This window comes from Pongo pygmaeus, chromosome 17, assembly GCF_028885625.2.
Source record: "Pongo pygmaeus isolate AG05252 chromosome 17, NHGRI_mPonPyg2-v2.0_pri, whole genome shotgun sequence".
In the NCBI taxonomy this organism is placed as follows: Eukaryota; Metazoa; Chordata; class Mammalia; order Primates; family Hominidae; genus Pongo; species Pongo pygmaeus.
Window position 1 is genome coordinate 32,122,466 of NC_072390.2, and position 23,896 is coordinate 32,146,361.

The 23,896-nt window shown below is 40.6% G+C and overlaps 1 protein-coding gene across 7 annotated transcripts in view; it reads left to right on the forward strand.

Moving 5' to 3' along the window:
* MYOM1 (myomesin 1) overlaps positions 1-23,896 on the forward strand; it is a 183,136-nt gene that overhangs the window by 72,622 nt on the left and 86,618 nt on the right. For all 7 annotated transcript variants that reach the window (XM_063653453.1, XM_054460362.2, XM_054460363.2 and 4 more), the window contains 6 exons: positions 328-416; positions 539-601; positions 5,580-5,744; positions 10,115-10,276; positions 19,329-19,470; positions 22,518-22,717. In XM_063653453.1, the coding sequence (XP_063509523.1) occupies positions 328-416; positions 539-601; positions 5,580-5,744; positions 10,115-10,276; positions 19,329-19,470; positions 22,518-22,717 (821 nt within the window). The remainder of the gene's footprint in view (positions 1-327; positions 417-538; positions 602-5,579; positions 5,745-10,114; positions 10,277-19,328; positions 19,471-22,517; positions 22,718-23,896) is intronic.

The window sequence follows — 23,896 nt, forward strand, 5'->3', positions numbered from 1 at the left end:
GATCACAATGCAGTTCACTCTATAATTTATGTGCCTAGCACTTGGTTGAATTTTTTTTTGACATTTTAAAGAACCCAGGCTAGGGTCACAGTGTGTTCTCTCCCCAGTCTATGCTGCTGGCATGAAACTGCGGTAGATCACTTGGACTAGGTAATATCCCACAGGTAGCTAGATCAGAGACAAATAGCTGTACCAGGAGAACCAAAGAGCCATGTGTTAGCCACTGATTTGCAGGGGGCTGTGATAGCAAAGAGTTCCCTGATAGAACAGCTAGTAATTACAAGGATTGTCACTACGATGGATATTCATTTCCATCTATTCTTTCAGATGCGATTTTGAAGATACAGCTCAGTACCGGGCATCAGCGATGAATGTTAAAGGAGAGCTTTCAGCGTATGCTTCAGTTGTGGTAAAGAGTAGGTTTGCTAGATTTGTTTTCTTCAAAGTGTGTGTGTGTGTGTTTTTAAAATTTCTCTCCATTGTTTTAAAATAAATCTATCACAAAGCAGTTCACATGCATTTCTGTTTTCTTCTCTAGGGTATAAGGGAGAGTTTGATGAGACTCGCTTCCATGCTGGGGCTTCCACCATGCCCCTCAGCTGTAAGTTTAAAAACACATTTACTAAGTGTCACCTCTACGTAAAATATGGCATAATAAGTTAGTCCATAATGCTGAAATAAATGAATACTATATATAACATAGTATATGCTAGGTTGGATATAGTAGGTACCTGTGGTTATTTTATTTACTTATTTTTGTAGATTTTTTTGGTTACTGTTCTCTTTCTGAATTGAATTGCTTTGTGCTGGTTTTATGAAAGTCCAGATATGATGGGCTAAAAATAGCAAATGTTTTTACATCTTTCTGGGTTAAACTGAGAAAGATCATTATGCAAACCTGGGCAGAATGACTTAACCAAACACACACACACACACACACACACACACACACACACACACGAGTCTGGACTATATCAAAGCACTTTCTCACCCTTAAATATCCAGATGGGCATCACTTCCTTGAGAAAGCAGGTCTGACCCCCACTGCCGCCCCTACACCCTACCCAGTCAGGGTTAGGTGTTCTGGGTGAGGCCACGGCACCTCGTCGGAGCATCAGTGAGGCTGTACACTGTTACCTGTTGTGTGTCAGTCTCTCTCACTGGTCCATGAGCCACTTGAAGGCAAGGTTGGGCCTGCCACAGAGTGGGTATTCAATAATGAATGAATAAATAAATGCATTAAGTTATAAAGTACAATCTAAAATGAAGTCTAAATGTGATTAAATAAAAACCTATTAAAAATATTCTGGTCAATGGTAATTTGCAAATTTGTGAATGTCAGTCATTTCATTTACATCAGAACTTCTATTTATGAGAAGCAATAAAAGCAAAATCTTTATGGTTGTTGAAATAATTATATACTTACAGTGGTCAGACAGAAAAAGGTAGTCAAGCCCTAACTTGGTTTTCAAACGTTAAAAAATTAGTGGTAGTTTTGAAAATGGCTGATATCAGTTTTTCACCTGACTGGTTAGCTTGATGTCTGTGGCTGACCTGCTCCACTGATTTCATGGAATGGTTTCTCGTTTAATATCCCAAGTTGTGATCATTGGTATCAGCCCCATGGGTGAGAAGGGATGACTGGTAGAGCAACAGAGAAGCACGTCCCAAATCATGTTCTTCTCCCATCTCTTGATTTATGTTGAGATAGAATAGTTGGGGCCAGGCACGGTGGCTCACGCCTATAATCCCAACACTTTGCGAGGCCGAGGTGGGTGGATCACCTGAGGTCAGGAGTTCGAGACCAGCCTGGTACAACATCATGAAACCCTATCTCTACTAAAAATCAAAAATTAGCCAGGCATGGTGGTGGGCATCTGTAATCCCAGCTACTCAGGAGGCTGAGGCAGGAGAATCGCTTGAACTGGGGAGGCAGAGGTTGCAGTAAGCTGAGATCATGCCACTGCACTCCAGCCTGGGCAACAGAGTGAGACTCCATCTCAAAAAAAAAAAGAATAGTTGGAAATTCTGAACCTATGACTTGTCTCCCAGTGTCCCCAGGAGTGGCCTATTGATCACGTCACAATCCTCTGAATGTAGCTTGCCCATCTCCACAACCGTATCACCATCCATGTTTCTCCCTTTCCCCTCTTGTCTGTCAAGGCGGGGACTGAAAGCCCAACTCACTGTCACTTCTCTTATTGCTCAGTCTTACAGAGCCTCCTCTCTGATGACCCCCGAATTGAACGCAGTTGTTCCTAACAGAAAACAGAGTGCTCATATTCATATATTTGGTTAATATTTACCGAGCACCTGTTATGTGCTAGGGAGGGGTTTAGGTGCTTGGAGTGTTGGTAAATATCACAGACAAAGCTCTCTGCTCTTTTCTTCTAAGAGTTAACATTTATTGATCAGTTCTGCCAGACAATGTACTAAACATTTTTATACACATTGATTCATTTAATGTTTCCCGAAAGCTTATGAAGTAGTTGCATTTCTATCTGTGCGATGCCGATGAGGAAACAGTTTAGAGAAGAACACAGAGTGGTGGAATAGGGATGTGTAACCTGGTCTTTTTAATTCTAAACCATTATTTCAAACAAGGAGTCACCAAACATTTTCTGTAAAGGACTAGACTGTAAATACTGTAGGCTTTGTGGGCCATATGGTCTCTGTCACAGCCGCTCAACTCTGCCTCTGTAACACAAAAGCAGCCGTAACAGTAGGAGAATGAATGAGCATGGCTGTGTTCCAATAAAACCTTCTTTATGAACATTGAAATTTAAATTTCCTGTGACTTTTCACGTCACAAAATACAGTACTTCTTTTTATTTTTTTCAACCACTAAAACATGCAAAAACCATTCTTAATGGTCTAAACAAGAGGCATCCTAGATTTGCCCCACAGACTTGCCAACCCCTGCCCTAAACCATTTTTCCCAGGATAGTAAATACATGTGATAAAAGATTGAGGACATGACAACGAAATGATGTGTTGTCTTCTGGTTGTTAAACTGGGGTGCCTCCTACTGAACCCCAAAGTTATCGCAGACAGGGCAGTCCAATCTCAGATACAGAAGAGAACCTAGAAGTTAGGTCCGTTTCTAGGGGACCTACTTGCCTTTCCAGCTGGGTCTGGAACATCTGACGGTAGCCCTCACCTCTACCCCCTAAGGCAGCTCTGGAACCAGCCCAGCCTCCCAGCGCTGTGCAAGATCTGTCAAGTTGTTTCTCTCTGTGGTCTCAATGAACATCAACACATTAAAGTGAGGCAGATGGGAGATGTGCTTCCAAAGAGAAGTTATTTCACTGTTGATTAGGGTTACCTGGGAACACACAAAATAAAGACAGTACAATGTATTGGTCAAGAGCACAGAAACAGCCAGCCGGTGCAAATCTGGCTCTGTAGGGCAATGTGGTCAGTTATTTTGCCTTCCTATGCATCAGTTTCTTCTTCTATAAAATGCAAATGTTAGTGGTACTTACCTAATAGCATTATTATGGTGTTTGTGTTAATAGGTATTAAATGCTTGGACCAATACTTGGTCAAAGTTGAACTCAATAAATGTCAGCTTGCATTTTCAAGTGTAATGAAAGAAGTCTTAGGAAGAGGGACAAAAGATGTGAGACAGGGCCTAAGTTTTGGGGTCGAGAAGTTATGAGTGTGAATTTCAATTTCACACATGCTACCTGTGAAATTCTGGCATTAGGTGTGTGTTACTTTTGTGAACTTCCATATACCCACCTGAAAGAGAGGAAGAAAATAGTATCTACAGCATAGAGTTATTGCAAGGAATTGATGATATGTCAAATGTGACAGTATCTGGCATGTAATAACCCATCAATAAACAGTCATTTCTTTCCCAAGTCCTTTCTTTGGTGAAAAGAGGAAATAAAACCTAGGAGAGTTGATTACACAGGCTGCATTTACTCAATCTATAAATAAGATGTTTCTGAGAATGATATTTTTAAAAGTTAGAATATTTTAAACTTTTCCATTTTCTCCCATGGACATTTCTTATAATATTTATTACTCAGATCATTAAAGAAACTGAAGCAACTTATTTTAAAACTCCATTAAAATTATTTAATTAAAAATTATTTTTATTTTTATGGATACATAGTAGTTGTACATATTGATGGGGTAGATGTGATATTTTGATACAAGCATACAATGTGTAATGATCAAATCAGGGTAATTGGAACATCCATCATCTCAAACATGTCTCATTTCTTTGTATTAGGGACGTTCCAATTCCACTCTTCCCATTGTTTGAAAATATGCAATAAATTATTAACTGTAGTTGCACTATTGTGCTACCAAACACTAGATATTATTCCTTGCATCTAATTGTATTTTTGTACCCGTTAACTAACCCTTGTTTATTCCCCCTCGCACTACACTTCCCAGCCTCTGGTAACCATCATTCTACTCTCTATCTCCATGAGTTCAACTTTTTTAGCGCTCACATTTGAGTGAGAACATGTGATATCAGTTCTTCTGTGCCTGGCTTACTTCCCTTAACATAATGTCCTCCAGTTCCATCTATGTTGTTGCAAATGACAGGATTTCAATCTTTTTTTTGCTGAATAACATTCCATTGAGTATATGTACCACGTTTTCTTTATTCATTCTGCCATGGATGAACACTTAGGTTATTTTCACATCCTGGCCTATTGTGAAAAGGGCTGCAGTAAACATCGGAGTGCAGATGTCTCTGCTATATATTGTTTTCCTTTCTTTAAGATATAAACCCAGTAGTGGGATTGCTGGATTATATGGAAATTTTTTATTTTTTTGAGGAACCTCCATACTGTTCTCCATAGTGGTTGTACTAATTTATTTACACTCCCACCAACAGCGTAAGAGGGTTTCCTTTTCTCCACATCTTTGTCAGCGTTATTGCCTGTCTTTTGGATACATTTTAATTGGGGTGAAATGATATCTCATTGTCGTTTTGATTTGCATTTCTCTCATGATTAGTGATGTTGAACATTTTTCCATATACCGGTTGGCCATTTGTATGTCTTCTTTTTAGAAATGTCTATTCAGATCTTTTGCTCATTTTTAAATTGGATTACTTGCATTTTTTGCTATTGAGTACTTTGAGCTTCTTATATATTCTGGTTATTAATCCCTTGTCAGATGAAAAACTCCATTTTTATGAATAATGAGTATGGCTATTTTGTCCCAAGAGTATAAGCAGTAGAATTTAACTCAACATCTAAAATTACAAACTGCATATGTTGCAGCTAAAGATTTAAGTCTAGGCTAAATGTGGTATTAATTTGCATTTAAGACATTAAACCTGACCGTTTAAATTCTATTCATTACAATAATAAAAATAAGTATTTAGCTTATGTAACCAATGAAGCAAGAATTTCCATACAAATTATATATGCGTATGTTCTAAATACTTCTTATATAGAGTTTCATTTTGACCCAGTTAAATCATTTGCTCATTTGTTCTTTTTTTTTTTTTTTTTTTGCTGTGACTGCTTTCTGCCTGTGCTTATTAAAAAGCTTGTGTCTCTTTGATGAAGAAAAAAATTACTGATATTTGTTATTTTTGTACCCAGTTGGTGTGACCCCGTATGGTTATGCATCGAAGTTTGAGATCCACTTTGATGACAAATTTGATGTGTCTTTTGGGAGAGAGGGAGAGACAATGAGTCTAGGCTGTCGTGTAGTCATCACTCCTGAAATTAAACATTTCCAGCCAGAGATCCAGTGGTACAGAAATGGTGAGTCTTTACAATGAATACTCACTTAGATTCTTATTCGAAGAAGGTTGTAGACCAGATTGCAGATCTGTTTATCAGAGCTGGTGGAATCTGGAAGTTAGAAGGGACTACGTTTTCACGATTAAAAGGTTTTTTACATGTATAGCAAAGTAGCAACACTTTCATATTTGTGGAGATGATATTTTCCTTTTAACAAGTAAGATGTGGAAAGAATCATAAAGAATGTATATTCTGCTGGGCATGGTGGCTCATGCCTGTAATCCCATCACTTTGGGAGGCTGAGATGGGCGGATAACCTGAGGTCAGAAGTTTGAGACCAGCCTGGCCAACATGACGAAACCCCGTCTCTACTAAAAATACGAAAATTAGCCAGGTGTGGTGGTGTGCACCTGTAATCCCAGCTACTCAGCAGGCTGAGGCAGGAGAATCACTTGAACCCAGGAGGCAGAGGTTTCAGTGAGTGGAGATGGCGCCATTGCACTCCGCCTGGGCGACAGAGCGAGTGTCTCAGAAAAGAAAAAGTATATTCATTTTGTAAGTTAATCCATTTGGTAAAATACCCATCCTTATAGACTTATTTATACCACAAAAATGGTATGTAAATTTAAAAAACATAATCTTATGAAACAATAAAGTCCTGATATTATTGTTAATTAACCAGAAGAGTACATTCAGAAGAATTTCAGACTCTGGCACTTTTGTTTTAACGTATTAAAGGCTTTTTATAATTTTGAAATTTTTGATAAGTATATTCTGCATGCAATATATCCAAGTTATACAGATGTCCCCTGAAGGACACAAAAATAGATAAAATGATCCTTTTGTTTTACATCATATTATAACAGGCTGGTAGAACAGAAAGAAAATCCTTCCATTGTCAGTTCCTCTGACTCTGGCTTTAAATCACAATTCAATCTCACTTTGCTTCAAAAGGGCCTAGAGCCATGATACTTTGGTGTGAGAAAGAAATAAGGATTTAATTTCCCCTTTTAAACTCCATTTGGGTTAAAGTATATTTGAAGTAACATTCCAGATAAAACCCAATCAAAGCAAAACAAAACGAAAAAGCTATCAAAACAAGTTCATGAGTTGAAGCACTGGACTTGAAAAATAATGCTATTTCTAAAATAACAATAGGCCGGGCACAGTGGCTCACAGCTGTAATCCCAGCACTTTGGGAGGCTGAGGTGGGCAGATCACCTGAGGTCAGGAGTTTGAGACCAGCCTGGCCAACATGGTGAAACCCTGTCTCTACCAAAAAATACAAAAATTAGCCGGTCGTGGTGGTGCACACATGTAGTCCCAGCTACTTGCATGGCTGAGGCAGGGGAATCACTTGAACTCAGAAGGCAGAAGTTGCAGTGAGCCAAGATTGCGCCATTGCACTCCAGCCTGGGCGACAGAGCGGCACTCTGTCTCAAAACAAAACAAACAAAAGAAAAACATAAAATAAAATAACAATAAATCTTAGGTCCAAATACACTAATTTTCTATACTAGAGTATCTCATAGAATAGACCAAGATATGGAAACTGTCTGAAGAGAATAAGAGATTGCCCCAAATCACACAGTCAAATTCTTGCCACGGGAGACCTCCAGACCTGCTGGTGTTTACTCTAAGCCTGGAGATCTTTTCACTACCATGTGCCTTCTTTTATATTGTCTGTATTAGGTCTAATGCAGACAAAAAGCCTCCTGAGAAAATTTATACTTTCTCTGACTTGTCTGCTTCCCTTTATGCCTAGGTGTTGAAAAAAGCATTGAAATTTAAGAAATTGAATTTGCCCCTACATACATATTTGCAAGGCCCATGCTAACTCCTAGCTAATAGAAGATGTGTCATGGAGAGAGCAATGAATAAGGCCTAGGGACTTTCATCATCCCTTTTAATTTATCTTAAAGTTTTCACTAGGTTTATTTATAGAGATGATTATATTTTAAAGCTCTTAAAAACTTTAAAATTCCAGACACATTTAGTAGTGTACTAGTAAAATTATCATATAATTTTTCTGTTTAATTGTTTTAGAAAATAAATTTTGGAAAAATACAGAAAAATGAAAGAAAAAATAGTTAATGATAATGCTTTGTGGTATCGTCCTATAAGGTACTTTATTATTATTACTTGTATTACTATTTATTATTCAAACTCCATTTTGTTCAGGTCAAAAAAAAACAAAGGCACAGAGAGGTTATTTGCCTGAAAGTTACATAATTAGTTAGTGAAAGAGATCAGACTGAGCTGGGCACGGTGGCTCAGGCCTGTGATCCCAGCACTTTGGGAGGCCGAGGTGGGCAGATCACTTGAGGTCTGGAGTTTGAGACCAGCCTGGCCAACCTGGTAAAACCCCATCTTTACTAAAAAAAAAAAAAATAGCCAGGCGTGGTGGCGCATACCTGTAATCCCAGCTACTCAGGAGGCTGAGGCACGATAATCACTTGAACCCGGGAGGCGGAGGTTGCAATGAGCTGAGATCACACCACTGCACTCTAGCCTGGGTGACAGAGCGAGATGCCGCCTCAAATTAAAAAAAAAAGAAAAAAAAAAAAGACTTGAGATAGAAAGAGATCAGACTGAAATATAGCTCCTCTCCAGAGCTGACTTTTTGGGCCTGTGAACGGTGCCATTTTACAGGACCAAGAGATCTGGGCTTCATTTAATGCTCTGCTGTCACCCCCTTGAAGTTCATAATCAGTTTATCTTTGATCTTGTGTTTTATACATGGAGTCCAATGGGACTATGGCACATGCACATGATCAGAGGAAATACGGGAATGGCAGTGCAGACACATGTAGGTGCAGGCTCCCGGGCACAGTGGGCAGTGGGTAGTAGGCAGTGTGAGCACCAAGACGCAGGTGTGGTCTTCAGTTGTGCACACGACTACTTGGGGCAGTCTGTGGCACCATGGCATTCCCAGGTGATGGCAGAGACCAGGACCTAGGGCCAGACTGGAATTAGCAATGGTGGTGGCACCAGCAGCAGTAGCAGTGATGATGGGTCCCATGGCTGCAGAGGAGAGAAGGGGCTCGGCATGGAGGCAGCATAGGGACACACAGTGGGGGGCCAGCTTGCCCAGCCTTCCCCAGAACTCAGCTCTGTGGGATCTGCACAAATATTAACTCCTGGCCTGAGCATGGGGACAGGAACTGCTGGCAATAGGACAGTAAATTTTGTCACTAAAATATTATAAAATAAAAGTGTACATGTAGACACTGCAATAAAGCACATAAAGCAGTTATTAGAATTCTTCAAGGAGGTTCGAATCTCTGGTTTTGAGGCTTAGAATTAGAAGTTAAATTTAAAGATTGTAGCATTTGATGGAAAAGAACATTTTCATATGAAACTTTGGATGAGCCTATTATTAACAAGGAAGACAGTTTTGAAATTACCACTTATAATTGAAGATACAGTAATAGAATACATAAACAGGCATCCTGAATTTTATACAAATCATGAAATCATGTTCGGCTTGTAGTATCACCTCCACAGGTTAAAGCCATATTGGACAAAGCGTTAAAATGAAACTGTATAAATTCACACTTAAAATTAAATTGAGAGTTACATGAAACTGATTTGTATGAAGAGTTAAATCTTTTTAGAATAATTGTCCCTTTATTCTAGATTCTAGATTGTCCCTTTATTCTAGGTTCTAGAATCTGGAGTCATCAGTTCTAGATTACTAAAATTTATATATTGAAGTAGTTTCTCAGAAAGTTAACCCAATGCTGTCATAGCTTATATAACTTTCTTAACAGCTCCAGTAACAGTTACATCAGCAGAAAGATCCTTCTAAAAAAATTATGGAAACTCGTTCGTGAGCTTGCATTTATAAATAGTTACTGATGTTGCTTTTGATTATATTGATTTAAAATGAAGTTGCTAAAAGTATAAATTTTGGTGACTAATAAATGAATTTGTAGAAAAGCAGACAGCAATATCTTACTATCAATCAAGGTCTCCTACTAGTAACGTATTATTATTGATTGCATATACAATTATGGCACCAAAATACGATTTTTTACAACTTGTATTACCCCTATTACATTACTATAAGTAATAAAATATTTTTAAAGGAATAAGACATATTTTAGCACCTTTAATTGCACTTTTTCTCTGCTTTTTGAACAAGGGGCCTTGTAATGTAATTTTACATGAGGCTCCTGCAGATTATGTGTCTGCCCCGATCCCCTTACTTTTGGTCCAGTATTTTTACCAATGTAAACATATCAGGATGGCTCAAAGTCCTAGAGACTTCCTCTAGTAGTTAAATTACTTTCATTATAGAAAAGGCTAAGGAGAGGAATGGAGGGGAGACAAGAAGGAAGTTATAAAACAAAAATAAGTTAATTTGCTTACTTTTAAAATATTTCTAGGAGTACCTCTTTCTCCATCAAAATGGGTGCAAACACTTTGGAGTGGAGAGCGGGCAACACTGACATTTTCCCATCTCAACAAAGAAGATGAAGGCCTCTATACAATCCGTGTACGGATGGGAGAATATTATGAACAATATAGTGCTTATGTCTTTGTTCGAGGTAAGTCCTAGCAAAAAACAAAACACCTAACAATATTTAGTACACTGAAGCCAAAGCAGTTTTTGATTACAAAATAGTTCAAACATGTTTCATAATGATGGAAGAGTCATTTCAAAATTCTGGCAGGGTGCAATGTCTAACGCCTGTAATCCCAGCACTTTGGGAGGCCAAGGTGAGAGGATCTCTTGAACCCAGGGATTCAAGACCAGCCTGGTAACATAGGCGAGAACCCATTTCTACAAAAAAAAAATTTTTTTAATTAGCTGGGCATGGCGGCATGCACCTGTGGTCCCAGCTACTTGGGAGGCTGAAGAGGGAGGATCACTCAAGCCCAAGAGGTCAAGGCTGCAGTGAGCTGTGATTGCACCACTGCACTCCAGCCTGGGTGACAGAACAAGACCCTGTCTCAAAAAACAAAACAAAACAAAAAAAAAGAAAGAAAAGAAAAAGGAAATTCTTGCAGATTACATTGAATAAGAATATATTCGTTTCCAATAAAATAGAGCTACGCCCGGTGGCTCATGCCTGTAATCCCAGCACTTTAGGAAGCTGAGATGTGTGGATCACTTGGGCTCAGGAGTTCGAGACCAGCCTGGGCAACATGGTAAAATCCCACCTCTACAAAAAATACAAAAAATTAGCCGGGCATGGTGGTGCGCGCTTGTAGTCTCAGCTACTTAGGAGGCTGGAGTGGGAGGATGGCTTGAGCCTGGCAGGGGGAAGTTCCAGTTGGCTGAGATTGTGCCACTGCACTCCAGCCTGGGTGACAGAGTGAGACCTTGTCTCAAAACAAAAACAAAAAAAAGTAGACCTAGTGTAAAAGGTGAGCCCTGAGGGCACCAACTCAAAAGTTACCATTTTCCAGACCATGTTTCCATCATTAATATCAGGACTTTCTTCATCTTCAGGGAGCCATAGTACAGTTCCCTGTGACTGCTCAGGTGGAGATGCTAAATCCTAATGATACCAGCCATCTCAGTTTAAGGAAGCTGCTGCAAAAGAGGGATCTGTTATTTTGGGTGTAAGTCTTTAATATGTATTTCAGAGAGTAAATTTATTATTTCATTTCAGGTCCCTTGGCCCATAACTAAACTTTATAGCCTCTGTTTTGGTGAACTAGGAAGCAAAGGGTTTCAGCTTAATTCTTGAGACAAAAATTGTTGACTTTAGAAGTCTTTCTTTTTTTCAGTGGTGTGTGGTTTTTTGTTTTTTGTTTTTTGAGAGGGAGTCTCACTCAGTCACCCAGGCTGGTGTGCAGTGGCTTGATCTCGGCTCACTGCAAGCTCCGCCTCCTGGGTTCATGCCATTCTCCTGCCTCAGCCTCCTGAGTAGCTGGGACTACAGGCGCCCACCACCATGCCCCGCTAATTTTTTTGTATTTTTAATAGAGATGGGGTTTCACCGTGTTAGCCAGGATGGTCTCGATCTCCTGACCCTGTGATCCACCTGTCTCGGTCTCCCAAAGTGCTGGGATTACAGGCGTGAGCCACCACGCCTGGCCTCTTCGGTGGTGTCTTAAATGGATTGGATATGCACATGTGGAATATTATTCCTCCACGGGATCCTAGCACTTGGGAAGACCATTAGCACTTTTATGCTACCAGGGTAGTGTTCTGTGTTTTTTTATGGGATGATTAGTCAGGTGCAGTCATAAGAAGAGATCCAGGAGAGGCACAAGAAAACAATGTTTATAATACTCACAGGTCCTAGAACAGGAACAGCTGGGACACGTGGGAAAGTGCCAGTGTCAGTCATGAGTCAGAAGAGGCAGGAGGAGCAAAGGAGTGCCTAGACCAAGCCCTTTATTGGAGTTTCCTTGGGAAGGGAAAGCAGGGCAAGTAAACAAGTTAGGATTGGCTAGTTCAAATAATTTCAGTAGGCTGTAAATTACAGGTGTGGTCCCTACTTGCCTGGTACCTGGCCCCGGGGATGATTAAGGCAGAACAATATTGCTTCCTGGGTTCTACAGGCCAGATAAAGGAGGTGTGGCTGAAGTGGCTAGTTTGCATATCAGTCATGCTCCCCTCTGGGCCCTAAGAATTGGCTCGCCTCAGGAAGGCAGGCCCTCCTTAGCCAGAAAGGTGTCTAAGATGTTAAAGCATCATAATATAGAGAAAATTTAAAATATAAACAATGCAGGTAGACTAGCTCATTTTTATCTGTCATACACTAAATAGAATCATAAACTCATAAACATTTTGAGTACTCAACTGGGATCCACAGACTTCCAAAGGGTCTATGATTAGAACTGTATTTCAATATATTTAGGTTTTCTGGTAATCACATGCATTTTATTTTATGTGTGTAAATGCATTACTCTCAGAAGGACCTCTAGGCATTACCGGCCTGTCAAAGGGGTCGATGACTCAAAAAATGTTAGAATTCTCATCCTAGTATAACCCCTTAATTTTAAGATGCAGAAACTGAATTTCAAAAAAGTACAGTAATTTACCAAAAATTTCAGTTAATTAGAAGCAGAAGTGGAACTAGGTTATAGGTCTTCCAATGACTAACCCTGGATTTTAATTAGGATCTAGACTAAGCTGCTGAAATGAAATAACAAAGGTTTGTTTCTCTCCTGTATGTGAAAGTTGGGTATGATCCAGATGCCTCTTCCTAGGTCCCCTCTATGTTGTTATTGCACTGTGCCCTGGGGTACTGTCCCAGGTTCCCATCCCAGCCTATGGGGAGGAGAAAGAAAGGGAGTGGAGGGGCAGAGGCCGAATTGCCCTCATCACTTCTGCTTGGTGCACACTTAGCACACGCAGACATTTCACAGTGAGGGGAGCTAGGATGTACTGTCTCTTGTTAGCGAGCCATGTTTCTGCTAACGCTCAGGGGTCCTAGTACTAAAAGGAAGCAGGAAGAACGATTACTGGGGACAGTTAGTAGGCCATACCACATCAGCATTGAACAATTAAAAATGACCATTGAATTCTGTCCCAGACCGGCGATTGGTATAGACATCTGAATATCTAAACATCTGAAAAGCATATCAGGCTTTCTCCACCACAAAAGCATCATGAAAAAGTCTATATCATCAGGGAAGACAGGAGCTGGCCTTCTGGGAAAACTGCAGTGAGAACCAACACACTGCAATTAGCAAGTGTGTTCATTTAGCCAAATCACCAGGATCAACCTGGCTAGATGAGGATGAACTAAGCTAAGTCTTTGCTTCTGCTTTCCGTTGTTTTACCAGAGCCAGAGAACATCGCTGGCTATTCCAAAAATCTTTGTCATGCTGTGGTCCTTCCTTCGTGAACTTTTTCTAGGAACCCTGACCCAGTCTAGGGTTCCTCAACATTTCTCAGTGCCCACACCCAGAATGGCGCCTGTTTGCCAGGTTTAGGCCAGACTTCACGTTACTAACTATAGACGGGGTGAAGGTGTTCCAATTTAAAATTTATACTTTAGCCAGCTTTCAAATCCACAAATAAAGGAAATTAAGGAAATGGAAAGATTCTCAGTTTATCAGAGGTTGATGTGAGAGAATTGAAAAGATAAATGGAAAAGGCAAAATTGGAAAGGTAAATTTCAGCAACTGCATTGTGAATTTTACAACCTTTAGAAAAAGATTCCACTTATAAATTTATTTTAAATGATACATATTAGGTTTTTAAAAATGTATTTTTGAGATATAATTTACATACCATAAAATTCACTCATGCTAAGTATACAATTTGGTGCTTTTTAGTATATTTACAGAGTTGGGCAACCATTACCCACACTCCACTTTTAGAAAATTTTGACCGGGTACAATGGCTCACGCCTGTAATCCCAGCACTTTGGGAGGCCAAGATAGGAAGATCTCTTGAGCCCAGGAGTTTGAGACCAGCCTGGGCAACATAGCAAGACCCCATCTCTACAAAAACTGAAAACAATTAGCTGGGTGTGGTGCATGCCTGTAGTCCTAGCTACTCAGGAGGCTGAGGTGGGAGGATTGCTTGAGCCCAGTAGGTCGAGGCTGCAATGAGTGGTGATTGCACCACTGCACTCCAGCCTGGGTGACAGAGTGAGACCCTGTCTCAAAAAAAAAAAGAAAAAAAGAGAGAGAGAAGAAGAAAAGAAGGAAGGGGAGGGGAGGGGAGGGAAGGGGAGGAGAGGGAAGGGGAGGGAAAGGGAGGGAAAGGAAGGCAAAGGAAGAAGGAGGAGGAAGAGGAGGAGGAGGAGGAAGAAGAAGAAGAAGAAGAAGAAGAGAGGGAGAGAGGGAAGGCAGGCAGGCAGGGAAGGAAGGAGGGAAGGAGAGAAGGAAGGAGGGAAGGAGAGAAGGAAGGAAGGAAGGAAAAGAAAGAAAATTTACATCACCCCAAAAAGATTTCTCCTCCCCATTTCCCTCTCCCATACCCAGTCTAGCCTCCCACAACTACTAATTCACTTTCTATCTCTATAGATTTGTCTTTCTGGACATTTCTGGATCTCTATGGTTTTTTATGTAGGCCTTCTTTGGCTTTACATGTTTTGAGGTTCATTCATGTTGTAACACATTGTTCCTTTTTCTTATTAAATTGCATTCCAATACATGGATATGCATCCTTTTGCCTATACATTCACCCGCTGATGGACAGTGTGATTGTTTTCACTCTTTGGTTATTATAAACATGAGTGTTCATATTTATAGGCCTAGATCTTCATTTCTCTTGGGTATCTACCTACAAGTGGAATTGCTAGGTCATATGGTAAATTTGTGTTTAACTTTGTAAGAAACTGCCATGTTTTAAATAATATTTTATTTTTTTTTAAACTTTGTATTCATTGAGCTGCACGAGGTCACTTCAGGGCATTGTTTTGGAGCTCTGATATTCTTGCAGCTTAGAAAATAGCTTCCACACCAGAACGATCAGTGTATAAAGCACCATATGTCTGCAGAAACACATTGTAAAGAGCTGTACACATTTGGCCAAGATTTTATTACATAGATAATATGTGTTCATTGTGAAAAAATAGATAATATGAATTTAACAAGTAAAAAGTTAAACCATCCATAAGTCTACCACTCACAGGCATCCAGTGTTACCATTTTATTACATATTCCTTGAGGCTTTGATGTATTCTTTCCTTCTCTTTCTCTTTTCTTTTTTTTCACACTCTCTGTTTCTCTCGCTCGCTCTCATGCAGAGAGAAAGAGACAGAGAAATAATAAAGTGATAAGGGATGTAATTAAAATGTCATGAAAGAAGAATTGAAAATGGCAAATAAGTATATGAAAAAATTTTCATTAGCAATCAAAACAATGAAAATTGAAATGAGGCTGGGCACAGTGGCTCATGCCAGTAATCCCAGCACTTTGGGAGGCCCAGGTGGGAGGATCACTTGAGCCCAGCAGTTCAAGACCAGCCTGGGCAACATAGTGAGACCCTGTCTCTACAAAAAATAAAAAAATTAGCTGGGCATAGTGGAGTATGCCTATAATCCTAGCTACTTGGGAGGCTGAAGAGGGAGGAGAGCTTGAGCCTGGGAGGTCAAAGCCACCGGGAACTAGGATTGCCTCACTGCACTCTAGCCTGGGCCACAGAGTGAGACCCTATCTCACAAAAAATAAAAAGAAAGAAAATTGAAATGAGATTGTTTTTCCTATCATATTGAAAAGATGTAAAGTTTTTTGAAATCCACTGGGGTAAAGGAATAGAGGAACAGGCACTGCTGCAGTGGCTGCTGAGTATAAATTGGTTCAACTTTTCTCAGGGTCTTTGCCACTAAATATCAAAAACACACATTTCCAACAATTCCAGTTCTAAGAACTAAGTGGACAGAGGTGAAAAAAACATTTGGGGGAAAATTGGAAGAAATATAGATATTCACCAATATGCAAGTTGTAGAATAAAGTATAATAGATGCTCCATGAAACAATGACATACCACACAGCAATGAAAACCAATGTCTACCCACATGTATTGATATGGAAATATATCAAGAAAAAACAGCTTACATGAAACTATATAGTACAATCACTTTGTTTCAAAAATAATCATTTCTGAGTTTATAAATATAGAATAAAAGTCTAGAAAGATTTAGGCCAATATGTTAATAGTAGTTATCTCTGGGTTATAAAAAAGGGATTTTAACATATTTTTTGATTATCATATAGTTCATATAAAATATATATAATACTTTTACAATAAAGACAATAGAATTACTTACATTTTGCAAAAAGTTATTAATAGTCTGTGTCAAAGGTCAAAATATAAAGAGTAGTAGGCTAATCTTTGATCTAATAATCAAACTTACAAAAAGTTTGGCTATTTGGAGGGCTGGGAGAGGGAAGGGCAGAGGCGTAGAAGAGGATTAATGTTGTCTGAAGGGTGCTGTGGGCCCCACACTGTGTAGCAGCTGCTAGAAGCCAAATACTATGTTTCCTTGCTTCACACCTGCCTCTTGTCATCCCAAGTATGTTTTCTTTCTCACACCATATCGTAGCTTCTTGAGAAAAAGAAGGATTATTATTATTATTATTATTATTATTATTTTTGGAGACAAGGTCTTGCTCTGTCACCCAGGCTGGAGTGTAGTGGCGCGATCATAGCACACTGCAGCCTCTACCTCCCAGGCTCAAGCAATCCTCTTCCCTCAGCCTCTCAAGTAACTGGAAACACAGGCCCGCACTACCACACCTGGCTATTTTTTTTAAATGCATAGAGACAGGGTCTCACCATGTTGCCCAGGCTGCTCTTGAATTCCTAGGCTCAAGTGATCTACCCAAAGTGCTAGGATTACAGGCGTGACCCACTGCACCCAGCTAGGATCCTTATTTTTTAACTTTTGCAGTTAATACCTAGAAGAGTACTAAATGAATGAATGAATGAATGAATGAATGAGAGAATGAATGCCTGAGTTACTTGGAAGATTGTCAAGCCCACCTCAGTTCCAAGCAATGCTATACAAATGCTGAACAATGGTTCCCTGAATGCCCGCTGTCTGCCAGGCTCCATTACAGCGTATTCCTGCCACTGTGCATCTATGCCATGGATGCCCAGCTCACTGAACTCTCCTGTATCAATGCAGGGGCTCCTGGTTGTTGTGCTATAGGCCGTTAGCAAAAGGGCATGGCTAGAGGTTGCCAGCTGTCCCCCTTGTAGCTGATGGCTTTCTAGCAATGTCACTTTTGCAGCCCAAGCATGTCAGCCTCAGCATCCCTACCTCCGCTGCAGCTCTGCTCTGCCTTTGTCATCAGCAGCCCCACTCTCTGCCATCCAGTGCTCTGAAAGCCTGGAAGGAAAGAAGTGTCTCGCCGGGCGCAGTGGCTCACACCTGTAATCCCAGCACTTTGGGAGGCCGAGGCGGGCGGATCACAAGGTCAGGAGTTCGAGATCATCCTGGCTAATACAGTGAAACCCCATCTCTACTAAAAATACAAAAAAAAATTAGCCGGGCGTAGGTGGTGCACGCCTGTAGTCCCAGCTACTCGGGAGGCTGAGGCAGGAGAATGGCATGAACCCGGGAGGTGGAGCTTGCAGTGAGCCGAGATCGCACCACTGCACTCCAGCCTGGGAGACAGAGCGAGACTCCATCTCAAAAAAAAAAAAAAAAAAAAAAAGAAGTGTCTCCTCATCAAAATGCTCATTTCCCATTGAGTGGCACGCAGAGATTCTGCATTAAGTTTTAGGCACAATGAGTTAGTTACATTCTCCTATAGCACTTCTGCAGGAGATTTTTGCCTAGATGCTTTCCTGCTGGTTCACAGAGCAAGAAACAGAATGTTGAAAACCCAAGTGGCTTGAGCTCTTCACAGGTAATGCAAATCTATTAAATGCAGAAGTAGACAAATATTTCTGCTATGTTATCAAATGTCCTTGTAACTCATAAGAGTTACAGAATGTAGATCATAGGGAAAGAAAGTGTTTGTTTGGTCGACGTGGGTGCTTTCCCTTGAGTGAGTGGCTCCTGCATGTCTCAGCCTCTTCTACTAACTCCGTTTATGAAAGCGTTGGTCAAATGCCAGGAGGAATTGGCAAATGTGGGCCTCCACCCCCAGGGACCCTGCCTCTTGTCTTAATTATTCTCACTTAAAAGATTACTAACTGAATATTTTCATTCCCCCTTTTCTCCCTCCTATAAACAGCCCTGATTCACTAATTTAGCTGTGCCTGAGGGGCTGTGTGGTCAGGGGATCCCATTTCATAAAAAGGGATTGTACTGTTTCTTGTATTATCCTGGACTTTTACTAAACTCAGATAAACTAAGCTCAGATGTGAGTATTGCATTGGAATTCTTTTCCTAAGTGTCTTCAGTTTGGTAACAATCATTTGATTCAAACGAATGTTTTCTCTTTCAAAATGGTAGTGTCTTGCCTAGGGACTGGCAAAGCTCTATGACTCGTATTTTCTTGTGGATGCCTCCAGAAGGGGCATTTGTCTCCCTTGGGAGCCTTTCTTAGTTTTTTCTTAGCAACATTGCACAATCAATGTCATGAGAACAGACTTTCTGGCACAACTGACTTGTCTGAATGCAATCTTCAGCATCTCTATATTAATTTTCTTTGGGAACATTTTGGGCCGCAAGGACCATGAGGCAAAGGTCATGGGTTCTTTTCGGAGCACTTTCTATTTTCTGACACAATGTTCTTCCTGCTGAAGGTGAAAAACACACATTGTTATGTTGGTCAACAAATAGCAAGATTTGGCTGGGCGTGGTGGCTCACGCCTGTAATCCCAGCACTTTGGGAGGTCGAGGCGGGCAGATCACAAGGTCAGGAGATCGAGACCATCCTGGCTAACACGGTGAAACCCCGTCTCTACCAAAAATACAAAAAGAAATTAGCTAGGCATGGTGGCAGGCACCTGTAGTCCCAGCTACTGGGGAGGCTGAGGCAGAAGAATGGCATGAACCCGGGAGGTGGAGCTTGCAGTGAGCTGAGATCGCACCTCTGCACTCCAGCCTGGGTGACAGAGCGAGACTCCGTCTCAAAAAAAAAATAGCAAGATTTGATGCTTGCTGCCTTGGGGCCAAAGATTGAGCCACTGTGATGATGTAGTAAGAAGCGTGTGCACTGAGACCTCTGCCTGCCTACTGACAGCATGTCTGAGAGGGTTAATGGGATCCTTCTCTGTCTCCACAGATGCTGATGCAGAGATTGAAGGAGCCCCAGCTGCCCCCTTGGATGTGAAGTGCTTGGAGGCCAACAAAGATTATATCATCATCTCCTGGAAACAGCCAGCTGTCGATGGAGGGAGTCCTATTCTTGGATATTTTATTGATAAGTTAGTGCTTAGGCTAACATCAATTACACTTATTTGGTTATAGAGATGCGTGCTTGATTTCTCCCATCATTTCTAGGGGAAATATTTTCTTTTCTGGCTTTCCTCTCCTCCTGTTTCTATTTCTGTATCTCTCTTCATCTTTCTTTTTCTCTATTTGTCTCTGTCTCAGTTTCTCACTCTCTCTTTCTCTCTGTGTGTATATATCTACACACACATATACATACATACATATATACACATACATATAATGGTACCTACATATATACATATAAAATGGGTATATATACCCATTATAAATACGTGTGTGTGTGTGTGTGCGCGTGTATATTGAGTAGGTACTTAGAAACGCTGATTTCTAATTGAGTGCTTTTACAGCAGTTAGTACCTGCAGATGGAGTGGGTCACTCCCCAGCAGACAAATGTGACAGCTCATATCATAGTGTCACAAAATTCATCTTTGGAACTTAGGTAAATAGGTAGGTAGATATGTATACATATATATATTTCATTTCCAAGATGGCCTCTGTTAGGTCTTTATTAGGTCTACAAATTCATAGCATTCTTGCCAAATTAGTAACATGAGCTGGTAGTCAAATTCAAAAAATTCTTCTTTGGAATTTAGGTAAAAGTTCCAAAAATGAATTAAATGTTTACCTAAATTCCAAAGATTAATTTTTTTTAATTTGGCTACCAGCTTATGTCACTAATTCATAGCAAGAATGCTATGAATTTGTAGACCTCATAGAGGCCACCTTGGAAATGAAATCATTGGAATTCAGCATAATGTCCATATTCCTAATATGTCAATAATTTAAGAATATTTACTTTGGTAATACTACCAAAGTCTTATTTCTACCTCAGGATGTGTTTTCAAGTTATACAAAGAAGTAACAACAAAAAATCAATAGGAGCAAATTATTCACTATCTACAAGTTCTTGTCTACATTCTCCAAAACTTAGAGGCTCTGATATTTATAGTAACTGGGCTTTACACATTAATTATGACATGAGTTTGGACAATACAGACAGCAAATTTAGATTTGGCCTAAATAACATTGTTCTCTGACTTGGTTTCTATTCAGATCATTGCTCCAATTCTCTTTTCATTTTTGAGTAATGAAATCTCATTGTAGAAATCACTAGAGACAGATAATCTGTGTTGCATTAGCACAATGGGTTTGCACCAAGGGTGTGTTGAACTTCGCAGTACATAAATACATGCGATTGTGCTCAGAACTATTTGTAAGAAATATTTCTAATAAATTATATACTATTTAACCATCCATGTGAAATAATGCTTCCACAACATTTCATCATTTAGTAGTGATGAACTGTGAAGGTTTAGATATATTCTTTTTTGTGCTTTATTGTCTTTGGCACATTTCCAAGGGAGTTTTAAACTTTGTCCAGTGAAAGGCCAGGGACAATAAGTACATTTTGTTCTCCTCTGGCCTTAGTCGTAGTGAAAATACCCACCTTGTGGCTATTATTTTTTAAGCATTTACTGTGTGCATGGCACTGTTCTAAACACTTCGCATATATTAACCACTAACCCATAACCACCCTTTAAGGTCGTTGCTATTATTTCAAGTAGGAAATGAGGCCCAAGACCACATATTAGTGAGGAAGCACTAACTCACCTAAGATCACGCAGGTAATAAGTAGCAGAACTAGAATTCAGATGTGAGCCTGGCAGTAGGTTTGTGTTCTTTCTGCTCCAACGTGCTGCGGAAAGAGTCAGGAGCAGTGAGTTCCACCTTTTTTTCTGCCCACATGAGGTTAGGAAGGATGCTCTAGTGTCACTGGGTCACCACAGCAGTATCTGCACAGAGAAGAGGCTGAGTCCTGGCAGAATCTCTGGAGACAGGTGTAGATTGAAGAATTGTCCTGGCCCTATCAGCTTCTGCCACCACCCCACCTCCCCAAACCCCTAGCAGCTCCAGAATTTCTACCAAGGAGGATTAGGGGAAATGACGGAAGGCAGGGATTGAAGCCACATTTGACAGCACTTTACATAAGGAAAGTGAGGAAGTTGTCTATTCCACTTTACATAAGGAAACTGTCTATTGTCTATATCAAAGAGAGGAAGGTGATTGTGAGGAGGGGAGATAAACCCCCCACACCAGCCACCTCTGTCCTGCCACTGGCAACCCCCACACCTCTGAGAATCACCTGGGAATTACACATTTTGTACATAGAGCCCATGTTGGGGAAATGATATGAACTAAAAGTACAGCACTCTGCTCATAAAAAAAGTAAGAGTTGCTTAATCCTAATGCTGTAAAATTTAATCACATGTTGAACCCCTAAAGCTTTGTTGATCAGGCCAACAGCATGATATGAGCTGTCATATTTGTCTGCTGGGAATGACCCACTCCATCCCCAGGTACCAACTGCTGTAAAAGCACTCAATTAGAAATCAGTGTTTCCAAGTACCCACTCAATCTGCCCCTGCCAGGCCTGGGCATCTCCCCACCTGTCATCAATCTCTTCTGTTAAAGAAACAAATATCTTCACAATAACCTTCTTACCCTCTACACAGGATGGAATGACCATGAAGTGAGAAAATATGGTGAACTCTTTTCCAAACTACAGTGCAAATAGTTAGGTTTTAAGATGCCAATTTTCTTAATAATACCTCTGTTTTTCAAAGAAAATACCTAAAGAAGACAAAGAAGTCACTAATGGTAGAATTGAAGGCATCAGCCGGGGAGATGTTTGGGGATCTTCTCCAATGCTAAGATTGGAGATATTTATCTGCTTATCCCAGCAACCCCCCAAACCCCTCTGCTTTCTACACAAGGCCCCTCAGATGCCTGCTTTTTATGAGTTCAGGAAGGACCTGAGGCTTCTTTCCTCTTGGTAAAGAAGACACAGTGCATTTGAGTGAAACAGAGTGCCTGCAGTTCGCCAGCTAGCGAGCCACGCCTGACTTGGATATTTTACAGGGAGAAGATCTGAAACAACTGGGAGGTTTTGCAGCTCTGGAGATATTCATTAAGCCATACTTCTTTTAATATTTTTGTCAATCACGCTCATTCCTTTAGGTGTGAGGTGGGCACAGATAGCTGGTCACAGTGCAATGACACACCTGTGAAGTTTGCTCGTTTTCCTGTCACTGGATTGATCGAAGGGCGTTCCTATATCTTCCGAGTTCGAGCAGTGAATAAAACGGGAATAGGTTTCCCATCTCGAGTTTCCGAGCCCGTGGCTGCTCTGGATCCGGCTGAGAAAGCTAGACTTAAAAGTAAGCACTTTTCATTTTTCAGGACCTTCCCTAAACCTTTTTAAAACGACTGCAAGAATCAGCTTCCTGATTGTTCCTCTCCCTTCCACTAGAGGGAGACAAGAACAAGAAATCCTTTTTCCATCAGAAAATCCGAGGGGGAGAAACCCCCGAAAACATTGCCTTAGCCGTTCTCTTAAGGGTTTTATTTTATTTTATTTTATTCAGAAACATTTATGTTGTTAAATTGAGTTCCAGGCATTGTGTGTGGAATGAAGTATGAAAGCAGAGAGCCTGGAGAGCGTTTTTATTCCCGTTATTATACATTCCAAACATAATTTTCTTTCTGGCTCAAGGTCTATTTCTTTACCTTGGAGTCCACCCTCAGAGCATTAATATCTCAGCACAGTGCGTCTCTCTATGTCAAAGGAAAAACAGATAGACAACGTTATATCTAATCTGTGTTTGAGTTCTCATATTAGACTGTCAAAAATCATCTTTTCAGTCCTGGCGCGGTGGCTCACGCCTGTAATCCCAGCACTTGGGGAGGCTAAGGTGGGAGGATTGCTTGAGCCTAGGAGTTCTGAGACCAGCCTGGGCAACATAGAAAGACCCCATCTTTACAAAAAAAAAAAAAAGAAAAAAATGGAAAAAAAAAAGCCAGGCATGGTAGCACACAGCTGTAAGTCCCAGCTACTCAGGAGGCTGAGGTGGGAGGATCTCTAGAGCCCAGGAGGTCAAGGCTGCAGTGAGCTGTGATTACACCATTGCACTCTAGCCTGGGCAACAGAGCAAGACCCTGTCTCAATAATAACAATAATAATAATCTTTTAATAGATGTAGTCTCCAAGTCTTAATGTCAAAACCGTGGTACATGAATCATGCCCTGTAATCATGCCTTGTATTTGTTTCATGGAAACCCATATGGCATCTGCAACAATAGGGAACGTAAAATGACATTATGAGAAGTGTTGGATAGTAACATTTCAGTCGTATGCCAGGCTTCTCAATCTTGGCCCTACTGGCATTTTAGGCCAGTAATTCTTTGTTGTTGTGGGAGGTGGCTGGGGTTGTCCTGTTCATTGCAGGAGGCTGAGCAACATCACTTGTCTCTACCCACTAGATGCCAGCAGTGTCATGGAGACACTGCCAAATGTCACCTGAGGGGCAAAATCACCTTTGTAGAGGACTGCTGGTCTG